General features: G+C 40.3%; 1 protein-coding gene across 1 annotated transcript in view; it reads right to left on the bottom strand.

Moving 5' to 3' along the window:
- Positions 1–1,442: 1,442 nt before the first annotated feature.
- The window catches only part of REEP5 (receptor accessory protein 5), a 43,445-nt gene continuing 30,133 nt past the window's right edge, over positions 1,443–14,754 (bottom strand). The window contains exons 4-5 of the mRNA XM_029218093.1: positions 8,632–8,800; positions 1,443–3,850 (exon numbers count right to left, since the gene is read on the bottom strand). Coding sequence (XP_029073926.1) covers positions 3,801–3,850; positions 8,632–8,800 — 219 coding nt within the window. The 3' untranslated portion in view covers positions 1,443–3,800. The remainder of the gene's footprint in view (positions 3,851–8,631; positions 8,801–14,754) is intronic.

Below are 14,754 nucleotides of genomic sequence, written 5' to 3'. Positions count from 1 at the left end.
TGATGTGTTTGTACTTGACAGTTTTCATAATCCAGATCTAAGCGCCATCGTGGTGGGTTATGTGAACCTTTACAAGCTCAAGAAGGCCTGTTATCTTTCAAGGAGTTGTCTTGTTGATGCTAGGAGAATGTTGCTATTTATGGTTGAGCAGGTATTCCTGCTAATGGGGGAGCTTTGGTCAATGCATAATGTGGGTACACAGTGCACACTGGGGGGAGAGGGGAGACCAAAGGACAGAGAAGAATTTTTATGTTTAAATTTTTCTTGTCTTGCCATAAATACGAATCTTATTTCACATTCTCAACCCTGGCTGCATGTTTGAATCACCTGAAGAGTTTTAAAATACTGGCACCTGGGTGTATAGTAGGTTAATGTTAGAATTTCTGGTAGTGGAGGCAGATACCAGTATTTTTTGAAAGCTGCTCAGATGATTGTAATGCACAGCCCAGGCCTGAAAACCTCTGTATACTAAGTGTAAAGAGAGCATTAATCTAGCCCAGTGGTTTTGTGTCAAATTGTGATTCCTGGATCATTAGCATCACCTCGGATCTTGTTGGAAATGCAGATTTTTCAGCCCCACCACAGGCTTCCTGAATCAGGAACTTTGGGGATGAGGCCAGCAATCTGTTTTACCAATTCCCGATCCCGCAACCCCCACCAAGAAATCCTGATGCACACAAGTTTGAGAACCACTAATTTGACCAAATAACCTCTTTATTTCTCTTAGTTCTCTGAGGTGTGTGTTTACAAAGATACTTTATAAGCTAATATTGTAGTAAGCAGCCAGAAAAACTTTTAAATAAGGTCACTCTCAAATATATTTACTTTCTCCTGCTGTATTATATAGAACTGTAATATTTGATGGCTAAGGATGTGAATTGTATCTATTACTCTAAACACCATGATTCTAGACATACAGACATGTAATAAGCAAATGCAGGAGATGAAGCTGACCAAAGTACGCCCTCCAGAAGTAGGTATTTTTAATAAAATCCCAAGTTCTTTTCTTGGTCTCTTAAAGTAGAGTGATTTGGAGGCACATATGTGTTTACTACATCAAAATATACTTACATGCAATAATAACACCAACTAGTAGTTGTATGTGACTGTGTGTAATACATTATGCCAGTAGAAAGCAGTACAGCTGACAACTATCACAGTCAACTATCCAGTGATAACTTTGCAAACAAACGGCTCTCCAGAGCTGCAGTTTTGCAACTGGATATTCAATCAACCGCAGATCGTGTAGTACTGTAGTATGTATTTATTGAAAAAACTCCATATGTAAATGGACCCGTGCAGTTCAAACCTGTGTTGTTTCAAAGGTCAAGAGTAGTTTAGGTTTCCTCTCCATCTCATGCTAATTACTGGTAGAAACTTTTTTTGGTATGTTTTTAGGGAAAGTCTTTTAAGCCCCATCAGATAAAATGAACTAAAACAGCTCAATGAGATAACGGAATTTTATTTACATCCATTTTCATTTACTGTATCACATCTTCAGGATAGTTGGTAACTTATTTAAAGACTATGCTTATGTTCTTCAGGCTGTAGGTAGAAGACTCCCCAGAGTAGCAGTAATTGTCAATCAGAAGCTTTTAAGTAGGAGAAGAATTGTCGTAGGAATTCTTTGCCTTTACATATCCCCGAAATAGTGTTCATGTATAAACAAATGCTTGTCTTATAGCTAGACACAGGCTCGATTAGTTTTTCAAATACTCTAGCCATGGCAATATCTTATTTGTGAAAACGAAACAGACAGAATTGCTCACTCATAAGTTCTCCTGTCATTAATATGTACACGTTGACTGCCAAAAACAGTAACTAAAATTTCTTACAGAATACACTGCAGGATAAAGCTATAGGGATAAAAAAAATTGCATTCAGAATTTTCTTAGTATAGTAGTTTTAAAACTGATACTAGCCTGTAAGTAGTTATGAGCAATAGTAACTTGTATGCTCCACCTTGCCTGATACTTTGTATACTAAAAGTTACATATTTTGTATACTAACAATCTGATTATATATTCTGATTAGCTAGAAGTTGCTAATTTTCATTCTTCTGTCACCAAGAAAAGCATAGTTTATTTATGGGGAAAGGGATTTAAATACTCCTAGAGGTACTTTTTAAAATCTTTAACCTAAGGCTTGATTTTCTTCCAATAACAAGTAATTCTGTTTGCTTTCCAAAAGTTTTTTACTTTTTAAGGTATGGTTAATAAGATGCCTTATCATCACATTCCCCCCCAAAAAATATTATAATATTGGGTGTGATATTATCCATATTATTATAATATTAGGGTGATATTATCCCCTATTTTTGATATCTTTGATATTTCATGAGAAATGATTTCATGAGACATCATTATGATCTTACCTAATTATCTAAAAGGGAACTAATCATCTTTATTTGCTTTAAGAAATATTTTACAGGCCTGGATATTTAATTTTAGTTTTGTTATGCTCTTGTTTTGGTCAGTTTAGTCTAATTCAGAAGCATCCTAGCAGTATGGTTGGTGCAAAGCTCAGATTCCGTAGTACAGACAAGTTGTCAAGGTCCCTATAAGCTATGTGGCTAATCAAGCTAGTGACATTAATTTTAACTTTGTGTTCTGTACTTAAACTATGAGGTTGTGTGCAGTTTATCAAAGTAAAGCATAAAGATGAAGGCGTGTAAATGGACTACAAGTGATTCTGATTTGTAAACTAGGGAAGCATCTGGTGTTTGACCTTAAAGGCCAGGGAAAGAAGGTGAAGGCCATTTGTCTTAACCACTGCCAACTGGATTATGGGTTATATCATACTTCCTTTCTTCTCCGAGAATTGCTCTTAGAGCCTGGTGTCATCATTAGCATGTAGTTGCTAATGATAAAAACAAGAATGTACATGTAATCAGAAGTGGGCAAGCCTCTGGAGGTTCCTTAACTGCTTTTAAAAAGACTGGAAAAGAAGCAAGACTAAACCAACATATTATTCAGCTATGAAGGTGAAACCAGGGATGGTTTCCACTATAGCATCTTAAAAACAGACAGATTGAAAGCTTATCAGCCAATTTTTAAAAAGCTACAAGACAATATTAGTAGTTCTACAGAACTGGGAGCTGTGATGTGTGTGTGTGTACACTTCCCCATTTATCACTCAACTGACTGCTTTACAAAGCCGTTTTTGCATTCAGCTGCTACAATGTTAGGAAAACCACCAGGCCAGCCTCCAGTTCAGCCTCATTTATCACTTAACTGTTCACTCGAAACATTACTCATGTGTATTAATTTTCTAAAAGTATTATTCAGATCACACCAGCACAGTGGAACCTTCAGCCTTTGGCAGGAGCTCCCCATGAGCATTACGCACAGACAGTAACATTTCCCTATGCGTGTGTATGCACAAATACATTAAAAACATTTAATACAAAATTGTACATTACATGAAGTAGACCGTTATAGAGTATCCTAAAAGTACAGAGAAAATGCATGCAGAGACAGCCCACTGAAGTACAAAGCCTGTAGGATATATAATTTTAAGTTTATATTTCCTGCAGGATGGTGACATGTGTCTTTTCCTACCCAGAGGCAAACTGTACTTTCCAAAAACTTGGACACTGCCCATTGCATTAAATTTAAATGTTCCCTGTGTATATAGACAGTAAAAGTAAGCAAAAAAACTTACACATTCCTTTTTTTTAATATATCAAAAATGTTTCCAAGGCAACATTATTAAAATGATTATACCACAGTTCCTAATATAACATGAAGCTCTAAAAGGAAGGTGCAGAGAGGGCAGGAAGGTTTCATCCAGTCAGTGAATTAGGTGCTCTTCTTTTCCTCACCCAGTAAATTCACAGCAGCTTTCTTGGCTGTTAGGAGGAAAGAAAATTGCATCAGAGCTATTTGCAATGGGGTTCTGTGCCTAATGTAGCTACTAGATTAACAACTTGGATGACTCATGCTCAGATGAGAACATACCAAGGTTTGTGGGCAGGGCTAGGAGAGTTTCCCGGAAATGGACAAGAGACCTCTTCAAGGACAAATCCTGGGTACTTGAGCAGAGTTACTGAAGATCGTCTGGCCTAGCCCCCTTGTAGTGACTGTCACCTAAGCCATTGCCCTCTGTCCTCCTTTAAGTATCACAAGAAGTAGAGATTCCTTGAGCATATAGTGTCCCCTGTACATTCAAGAAATTCTCCTTTGTGTCTGAGTGCTCACCTGTACAATTTCACTATGTCTCAATCTGATGACAACAGGGTCGGCTGTCTATGCCTTGGTGACAAAAATCAGAGAAAATCATCATTCCCCGAATCAAGAAATGACGGAATACTTATATGCATGTTTATGTTTTATCGTTGTGCCACCATTTCCTTGTATGATGGGAAGTTTGCTGTAAGTCTTCAAGTTCATGGCACGAAGCTACATTCATCAGGAAAATATTCTTATATCTGTGGGAGATTAAGCCCCACCTACCCTGCCTAATTACCAAGTGGCTTGAAATGTGCTGTAAGAATGAGTGTGATATGCATGATGGGGCAGGGGGACGTGTTCTGGAAGCCTCCAGGCCTCCTGAGATTCCACAAACTGCAGCTGTTCTTGATGGAGCCCCAAGGGGAATGCCAGCCAAGGAGGCCCTCCTTGTTCACCAGCTGCCTGACAGCTGCTCTCCCTTCACTCAATTAAAATTGCTGAACGAAGTTTACACAGAAACTGCAGCTTCTCTCTTAACTAGCCTTTTGCAAAAATGTCCTTTTTGGAGAATCCAGAAACTGGGAGAAAAAGTCTAAAATGTGTCAGCACCTAAATTCCTCTTAACTTATTTTCATTCTCACACCTGTGTTTAGGAGTGTATCAAAGTAAAATCGGATTTCAGAGTACTGAGATCTGAGAGAATCAAAGACTAAGAAATGTGGGCAAATTAGACAGAAATGACATCACCAGAGGTTGCTGGTTAGGCTAAGAGCAAGGAGGAACAGTTAAGAAATCTCTTAAAAAGGAACTGGCGATCCCAAAGCGGGAGGATGTGAGGAAACTAAAAAACGTTCTGAAGGAGACTGGAGCCATGTGCCCAGGAGCGGGCGTCGGGAGAGAACGGCCTGTTGGGGGGGTGGGGGGAGAGCACACCACTGCGGGGACACACAGCTGCCGGGGGACCATCTGGGGGATCTTCCTTCCTCAGGGGCCAGGTCACCTCTTGTCTCCCACTTTCTCATTATTGTAGAACTTTTTTTTTTTTAATTCTCTAATTCTATGCCCATTCTCCACTTTTTAAAACCCTTACTGTGCCCTCTGGAATTTAAGTCCCATCATTAGCGAGATCTCCTCTATCCTCATCCATTTCTCTGAATGTTTCCTTCACCTTGTTGCTTTTACAGAAACGTGGCTGTCCCCTAAGGACACTGCTTTCTCAAGTGTAGGCTGTTTTTTCCTTCCATGACCCTGGTACTACTGGGTCTGGAGGTCCAGAAAGCGTCCTTTGTTCTTCAGGGCCATGTTCAGAATCTCATGTCATCAGATTATCTTTCCCACCAGCCCTTCTTTTTCCAGCCTGCTGGCCCTTGGGCTGTGCTGCCTCATTTCTTTAAGATTTTAACCCCAAACTTAATATCACTCTCTAGCACTACTCTTAAATTATCAGTGATTACGATATTCTTCCAGTATCCTGGCCTCTTGGTTCCTCCCCTCCAATAACCCTGACATTCCACCCTACCTGCTCCAGCCTACCTCACGTCCTCACTGTCACAACCAGTAATGGCTGCCCCTCTCCGGTCTCAGCGCCGAGTGTCCCACTCCACCATCACCTCCTACCTTTGCAGCCCGCTCCCTCTATTTTCCTGACTCCGAGTTGTTCTTCCCCCACCACCTGGTTGTATAAGCCATCGATTCTATCACCCCTTTCACTGTTCCTCACTTCCCTTTTGTCCTCACTTCCCTCCTCCGCCATCAAACATGAACCACTCATTAGATCCCCCTTCAGAGCTCCCACTTAACCAAGTCAACCCGGACGCAGCTCTCCATCTATCCCACAGCTGCACCCACACAGCTGGAAATGTGGCTGGAAAAGAAGACACAAGCAGACTACGCGGCCTCACTATAAGTCAGGAACACAAACCTCCCATGAGCCTCTAATGCCCCCTGGCGATCACACGACACTGTCCTAGTCCATCCACTCGCCCCTGTCTTAGAGCGGCCAGCACATTACAGTCACACGCACTGGTCACCGTGTCACCTCTGGCTGCGTGTTGCGTGAAGCTACAATGGCAGGGCTGAGTAGATGCCACAGAGACCTGATGGCCAGCAAAAGCTGAAGTATTTATTATCTGACCCGTTACGGAAAAAGCTTGCTGACCCTCGTCCTAAGTAACTATTTCATACCATCTCCCCTTTCTATCACCTCCTTCCCCACCCTCTCTCAGTTGACCTTCTTAGTTTACTGAGGAATTTGATGAGATGAGTGATGAGAAAATCACTTCTGTAAGCTCTCACCATCACATACGCTCAGTTACCAGCATCTTCACCCATCAACACTGATTCCCCCCCTATGATTCTAAACTGTTCCTGCTCCTACGACCGATCCCTCTATTTGTACTCTAGACCCTGTCCCCTCTGGTCTATTCCAGGACAGAGCTCCAGCAATTCACCTTCTCACTCCTATCATTTTTTTGCTCTCTACTGGATCATTCCTATTAATTTTCAAACCTACTTTGTTTCTTCTACCTTAAGAAAAAGAAAAAAACATCCTCAGGACCCTAGTACCTTCCTCCAGTTACAGCCCCATTCTTCTACTCCTCTCTGCGGGAAACTTCTCAAAAGACTAATCTATGTTCTCTCATGCCCTTCCTCCCATAAAATCCATTCTGATCAGGATTTTGCTCTCACCACCCCACAAACTCTGTTTTGTCAAGACGACTAGTGCCTTCCTCACTACTAAATCCAAGAGTCAGTTTTCGGCCTTTATCCTCCTTGACCCGTCTGCACCGTGTGACCACAGACCCCTCCCTCCTCTTTGAAACAGTGTCTTCACTTGGCCCCAAGGATACCACAGTCTCAAGTTTTCTTGCTTGCTCAACTGGCCAGTCCTTATCAGTCTGCTTTTTTGGTTGCTTCTCATTTCTTCGATCTCTAAATATTGGTGGCCACAGGGCCCAGGCCTCAGACTTCCTCTTTTCTAACTACACTCACTCCCTTGTGACCTCATCCAGTCTCATGCTTATTATACTGTCCTTATGTGGGTAACCCTCCTCCCCCAAATTTCTATCCCTAGCCCTATCCTGTCTCCTGAACTCTCAACATCCATATCCACCTGGCTGTGCTGACTTCTCCATGTACCCAGTAGACACAAAGTTATGTCCAGAACTAAATTCCTTATTTTCCCCTCTACACCTGTTAACACCCAGTCTTCCCCAGCTCAGTGGCAATTCTATCCTTCCATGTGTTCAGGCTAAAAAAAACTTGGCCTCGTCCTTGACTCCTCTCTCATACTCCATGCCTGATCCATAAGCAAGTCCTACTGGTTCTAACTCCAAAACATATCAAGGATCTGACTTCTTACCTCCTACTGCTACCACTACAAACAAGCCACCACCACCATCTTCAGCCAGATCACTGCAATAACCTTTTAACTGGTCTCCTGATTTCCTTCTTGTCCCCCTTCAGTCTATTCTTAATACAGTGGCCAACATAAACCTGTTCCAACAGAGGACGGATCATATTGCTCCTTTGCTCACAGTTCTCCAGTGGCACCCCAGCTCACGCCCATCTCACACAGAATAAAAGCCAAAGCCCTTACAACAGCCTGGAGGGCATTATATGATCTGTCCTCTTCCAGCTCCACTCCGCAGCCTCTCTGACCTTGTCTCCTTCAACTCTCCCTCCAGATCACCCCCTACCAATCATACTCTGCCCGCTCCCGGCTTTTGCACATGCCGTTTCTCCTATCTGGAGCTTTCTTCCCCATGGTTCCTACCCTTAGCACTTTCAACTTTGACTCAGTACAGGATTTGCTACATCACTCTATTTGAAATTGTAACCTTCCCTTCAGCCCCTGGCACTCCCTGTCTTTCTATCTGCTTAATTTTTCTCTGTATCATCTGCTAAGTATGCCATATAACTTGCTTTTCAACGGTATCGTCTCTCCCTTTCTCTCAACAAGATTGTAACCTTCAAGAGTTCACTATGGTCCATTGGTCTGTCTGGCTCCCTGGTTCATGCCCAGTGCTATGAACATGCTTGGCACATATTAAGCACCTCAACAAATAGGTATTTGAATGAAAGGATCAGGAGAGCTGAGAGGGCATTCTCTTGGCCCTCTAACAAAAGCAGTGTGAACAGCATATTAAGTGGTTCAACCTGAAATGAATTAAAGAGATGGCACTTGTGTATAAATACAGATGACTCTCTGAAATCTCTACCCACCAAAGGAAAGTCATTTTTCCTAAAGTGCTGACCGAATGATGTGTTTTATGTGACATGGCAGAAGAATGTCGGGAAAAGTAAAGGCAACAGGCAAAGTCTTGGGAAAGAAATCCCGGACTAGCCCTGGCACACGGCTGAGGAAAGGTTATAGGACACAAAGTGAGGAAGCTTGTTACGTGGGCTCAGTATATCCCATGTCCTCTCACACGCTGAATCAGCTGTCCCCGAGCCATACCTTCTTTAGAGATGGCATCTGCAGTCTCTTTGGCTTTGTCCTTCAAGTCATTCACCATGTTGTCTACCTGCGACTCGTGCTTCAGGAAGAAAGGACGGATGATGCGCGCGTAGAGCAGGTCCGCTCCGTTGGCCGGGCTGGGAGCCATGCACCACAACAGGAAGCCACACTGCACAGAGGAGAGGCAGCATGGTGACAGAGGGCAGCGGCATCTGACAACACACGCTGCCACTACCACTCTGGGGATGGCACTGCCTCTGCTATTTGCCCCCACAGCATTTCCAGTGTTTCCTGCAGGATACAGGTGCACTTTTCTTAGATGGAAAAAACATGACAAATAATGACCTAGTAAGGAAAAGCTGAGACTGACAAAGAAAGGCAAAACACACCAAGTCCAGCAGCTTAACTTCCTTCCTAACTTGGACCACTTTTTAGTTGACAGTTACGAGAGACTTTTATTAATTATAACTCTTAATCAATTAAAAAAATAGTATTTATCTGTGTGTGTAAACCCTGTCCACGTAGGTATCTATGAGGCTTGTTCTCAACAGGCTTACCTCAGTAAGTTTGTCACCTTTATTCATCCTGTTATAGAAGAAAATATCCTGGCCATTCTTGAATTCTTCCCTTAGTGGGATCTCAGTTTTGGGTAGATCTTAGCCTTCAAGGAATCTTTACAGTCAGCTGTTCATCATCTTTCACCTTGAATGTAGATATTATCCCTAACTCTTTCTTTATGGCTCTACTTTGCTATTGAGATGAAAAATTGACAAGAGTTCTACCCTAAAAACTTACACAACAAGAATTGTCACACTATGTTTACTTTGAAAAACCTTTACTGTTTATTCAAATGATAAACAACTCAGCACTTTAAGTTGTCCAAGCAATTTATTCCTCTATAATATAATGAATGAGCAAAAAAGGGAACATTCAGAATGATATGCTCATTTCCCTAGAATGTTTGATAAACAGCATACTGTGTTCTTTCAGCTTAAAAGCTTCTAACTATATTGTATTCCACACAGCATAGGTGACTCTATAAAAAACAGGAGTCATTTCTTGAGATTCCAATTCTGTAGTTTTTACTTCTCCTCCTTAAAGTAAAATCCTTTCAACTTCTTATGCCATATATATATTTAATTCTACAGTCCTTTTACTCCAAACCAAAGAATGTATTCAAATAATCAAGAAGCTACGTTCCTTTCTAACATGGTCTTTTAAGTTTGCTCTAGAGATGCAAACCTGCTAAGGGGCTACTACTAATGACAGAGAGCTTGAGTTAAAATGCACACATTTGTGCCCAAAGCTCACCCCAGCAGTACCACGTTGGCTCTGAGAAATTTCCATTACACTTTGAACTTCTATGACACTCAAAATACAAAACAAAATGCAGGTTCTAAACAGATTAGGGTCGGGGGGCAAGCTTTCAAAAGACAGGGGTTACCAGACTGGATTTTAAAAAACCAAACTATGGCTATATGCTTCTGATAAGAAACACACCAGAGATAAAACCAATTAGGAACACTGAAAATAAGGAGATGAAAAAAGATGTATCTGACAAATACCAACTCTCAAATTAGCTCACATATTATAGTAATATTAATAGTACATAAACATAAGGCAAAATAAGTAAACAGTGATAAAGAAGGAAAGCAGTTTGTCAAGGAGAACAATTTGCCTGAACCTATATATCTTTGAAATACGTAAATATATATAGCATTGTATTTTTTATATTTACAATTATATAGATTTTAATTTTTATAATTATGTAGTTTATAATTATATATCACTTCCAAATATAGCTTTGAAATGTATAAACTTGAAAGTCAGAATTATATAGATAAATGGACAAAATCCACAATCGATTTTTAACATTTCCATCAGAAATTGATATATCAAAGAACTAGAAATCAGTAAGAATACAAAGCAAAATACACAAAATTTAAAATCTTGATCTAAAGATATACACAGATCTCTCCACCCAACAAACTGCGGACTAAGAATTGTATACTACAGTATATAGAGGTAAGAGAACTGGGCTCAGAAAAACTGGTTCCAATCTTCTTACTAGCTGGGAAAACCTTGTGCAAGTTACTTAATTGCTTAAGTCTGTTTTGATTCTATAAAATATATATATATATATAAAAAGAAAATTTTAAAAATATACCTCATACAGATTTTGTAAGAAAATAAGAAACACTTTGAGCATCTAGCATAGTAAGGCTCTGTCCCTCTCCCAAGAATACTGTGTCTTCTACCAACATCCGTGAAACAGTAACAAGCTACCTCATTAGAGCTTTAAACCAGGTAAAATCAAATCCCAGGACCAACATACACCCTTTTTAAACAATTATTTTGTTCTTACCTCTCCTTTTACTACCTGAAATGAAATTCAAAGTCATGACATACTTACATACACAATTACAAAAAAAAAAAAAAAATAGTTTTCTAACTGGAATATAAAGAAAAAAAAAAGTGAAAGTAATTTATAAAAAAACAATGTATTTTAAAATGTAAATATTCAAGCCAAACTATGTTAGAAAACAACATAAAATAATAAGTAGAATCAGTGACTATTAACAGCTACAGACAAAATTTTCTCTATGTATTCCCCAAAGGTTGCCTGCTTTCCATATCAGAGAATTCAGCCAAATGCAATTCACTGCCACAATCTCCAAGTTATGATTTCAAGCCAGCCCTCTCTTCACTTCTCCCACCCCTTACGTGCGACAGACTCCAAAACTCATTTACTGAAAATGGGATGTTCAGAGTTAGGAAAGCAAAGGATGGGAAAGCATGGCAGTAGGCAGGGGAAGGGCAAAGATTCAGACTGGCCATCTCGTAGTCTCACTACAGCTGTGTGTGCAACCACCCAAAACTCCAGTGAGCCCGCACAGACACACAGTGGCAAGCAAGACCTTCTGTTACAGGCCCAAGCTCTTAAATGAAGCCAGTTCCTTGAAATATCCTCAGTCTTTAGTGTGTGTGTGTAGCTCCACGTTTACTTTTAGTTTTCCCAGTGACTCTGCTCCAGCACACACTGGACTTGGCCAGCCATCCTTGTGAAGATGTGCCAGAGAAACCTGGTTTTCTGAACTACACATTTGCATTAACCCCAAGTATGGAACTAAGTGTGACTGCAGTTTTCACTGGCTTTAGCTTTAATGTCCTCTGCTTACAGCCAGGTTATTAACAGGCAGACCCTAGAGACCATCTCTCTAGTTGACATTTCCCTGTGGTTTTTAGTATCCAAACATTCATGTTTTCCATCATTTGTTGTTGTTGTTGTTGTTGTTTCCAGCCACACACACAGCATGCGGGATCTTAGTTCCCCAACCAGGGCTGGAACCCGCACCCCCTGCAGTGGAAGCGCAGAGTCTTAACCGCTGGACCACCAGGGAAATCCCTCCATCAGTTGCTTATATAGGTAACGCTAATACACACACACCTAAAACTTAATAAAACAATTTAGACAAGATGATATACAGGAAAAGGAAAAGTTACATTCTTGACAGAACATCGGAATTCTGTGTGGACATTGTGAAGAGAATGCAGTGTCCAAGGGGATGTGCCATGTACTACTTCAAACAAAGCAATAGTTTCCCACCAACTATATTAACTATTTGGAGCGCAGGAACTATTTGCATTTAGTTTTTAGCATCTAACATCCAATATATTTGTTATTTATACAGGGGCATCTTGCTGTATTAATATTTAGGAAATTGGCATGGAGTTTTAAATTGACATGTAATACATTTTAATTTTTATTATTTAAAATTGTAAGAAATAGTCTCCTGGCTGGTATTGCTACGTAGAATATCTAATTGTCAGGAATGGATTATTGATGTAGACACACATGCCCATAGGCCTCAAGGTGAAGTAGAAATGACTCACTGGGTTAAGAATCAGGAGAGTTGGTATCTGTTCTATGACTTTAGGTAAATCAAACAACCTCTCTAAGAGTCGATTTTCTCTTCTGCAGGATTTTTAGGAAAGTCACAAATTAAAAAACGTACAAGATAGTAGTAGTATTACCAAGTCCTACAGTTCTTACTGTTGTTGAAAAATCTCTGAAATATTACCTGCCTATGCAGATAACAGCCCTTCAGCAACCCAGAAAAGCTGATTCATTCACCTTTTCTGGATGAATTAAGCATGGCTACCAGACAGGACCAGAGCCAAGAGTCTACATTTTTGTACCTCTGCAATGTGATTAACTTTATAGGCTATTCTCCAGGCTGTTTAGTTAGTTCTTTCTGGTACCCTCTAGCTATCGTCTTGAGACAATAAAATAATTACTGCTCTTTACCCACATTGTGAGCATTTTCCAGTTCTCATATGAAGTAACTTTCTTGTATTAAAAATAAAGTTAATTACTATTCAACCCTCAAGGTGATATTCAGCCACCAGCTTTTAAAACTCCCTTTTCTTAATCTATGTAACTACTCTACAGCCGAGGAATACCCTGAGCTACACAGATCTGGCCATCCTTTTAATCAAGCTGCCCTCAAAGTGCCAGCTGACGAAACTTCCAACGGCAAACACAAGCCCACTCAGACACAGAGTTCAGACAGAGTCCGGGCATGCCATTTCCACTCAACTCTCGGCACTATTAGCAATGACACACTAAATCCTTAAAGTACAAATTACAACAGGCCAGATAATTCTGTCTATGATTCTAATGCCGTCACTATTCAATTTTCCCCTAGAAGAGGTATTTCCAAGGTAGGGATATATTTAATATGCACGGTTTGGGACTAGCCTGGTGAGAACTGAGAGTTAATGCCAGAAAAAATGTATTTCAACACTGACTTCCTGGTATGCTGCAATCACTTGATCAAAAACAGAAGTCTTGGGAAGCCTTTGCAACACAGCCACGAGAATAGTAATGGGCTAAAGTTAAAACAGACTGCTCAGCATGCACAAATGAAAGGTAAAAACGAACATGTGAAGGGGAAGATTTTTCTATCTTTTTTGCCTCCTGCAAAGTTAAAAAGAGAAATGTTATGCTCTCTGTCAATGGGTGAAACGATACAGGTGACGGTCTGGATCAGGACTTAAACTTGCCAAAATTTATTCAACATTTATTTCAAAAATAAATCTATAAAATGATTCAAATGAGAGTAAAGATGAGGTGCAAAGATACTCATTGTAGCATTAGTTAAAATAGCAAGATAAATATCCTAAATGTCTATTAACTGGGGAATGAATACATTATCACCTATAATGGATTAGACATTTATGTCAAAGGATATTGAATGAGAAAATACTCATAATATTGTGTTAATTGAAAAAAAGTGAGTTATAGAATCATATATCATATATATCAGCGGTCCCCAACCTTTTTGCTACCAGGGACCGGTTTCGTGGAAGACGACAATTTTTCCACTGGGGGCGGGGTGTGTGCTTCAGGTGATAACGCAAGCGATGGGGAGCGGCAGATGAAGCTTCACTCGCTCGCCCGCCACTCACCTGCTCTGTGGCCCGGTTCCCAACAGGCCACGGACTGGTGCTGGTCCGTGGCCTGGGGGTTGGGGACCCCTGATATATATGGTTTCAACCATACATAGATGGTTAAGACAATAACAATTGTCTTACATCAAGCAATTTATCTGCACATTAAAAAAGAAAAGGAAGACTACCCTAAGATGATACCAGTGGTAGTCTTCCAAATACTGTTTTCTTCCCTATCTAAAACATGCCCCAACACACATGCACACATATACAACACAAATGCAAACAGTATGACAGCAGGGATTTTGTTTTATTCACCAAAATCCCCCTGACCTAGAACAGATTCTGGCACATAGAGGCTCTAAATAAATATCTGCTGAATAAAGAAGTACACTACTTTCACAATCGGAGAAAAAATTTATTTTTAAATAAATACATTTATTTTTAAACCTTCCTGTTCAAAGATGGACCTCAGAGCAAAGCTCTGAACAGGCAGGATCCACTTTTTCTAGCTCAATACATTGAACAGTATCTTCTCGACTAACCCTTGATGCCTAATCATTGGTTCCTCTTGTATTCCTGCAATCTTATAGGCTGCTTTAGAAAAATGGGGGGAAAAGGCCAACAATACTAATTCTGCAAAAGATAAAATAGTAAACATGGCCTTAG

The sequence above is a fragment of the Monodon monoceros genome, unplaced genomic scaffold (assembly GCF_005190385.1).
Source record: "Monodon monoceros isolate NGI ecotype Baffin Bay Population unplaced genomic scaffold, NGI_Narwhal_1 Super_Scaffold_12, whole genome shotgun sequence".
NCBI lineage: Eukaryota > Metazoa > Chordata > Mammalia > Artiodactyla > Monodontidae > Monodon > Monodon monoceros.
Note: the sequence above shows the minus strand (reverse complement) of the source record. Positions and strands in the feature narration are given on the sequence as shown.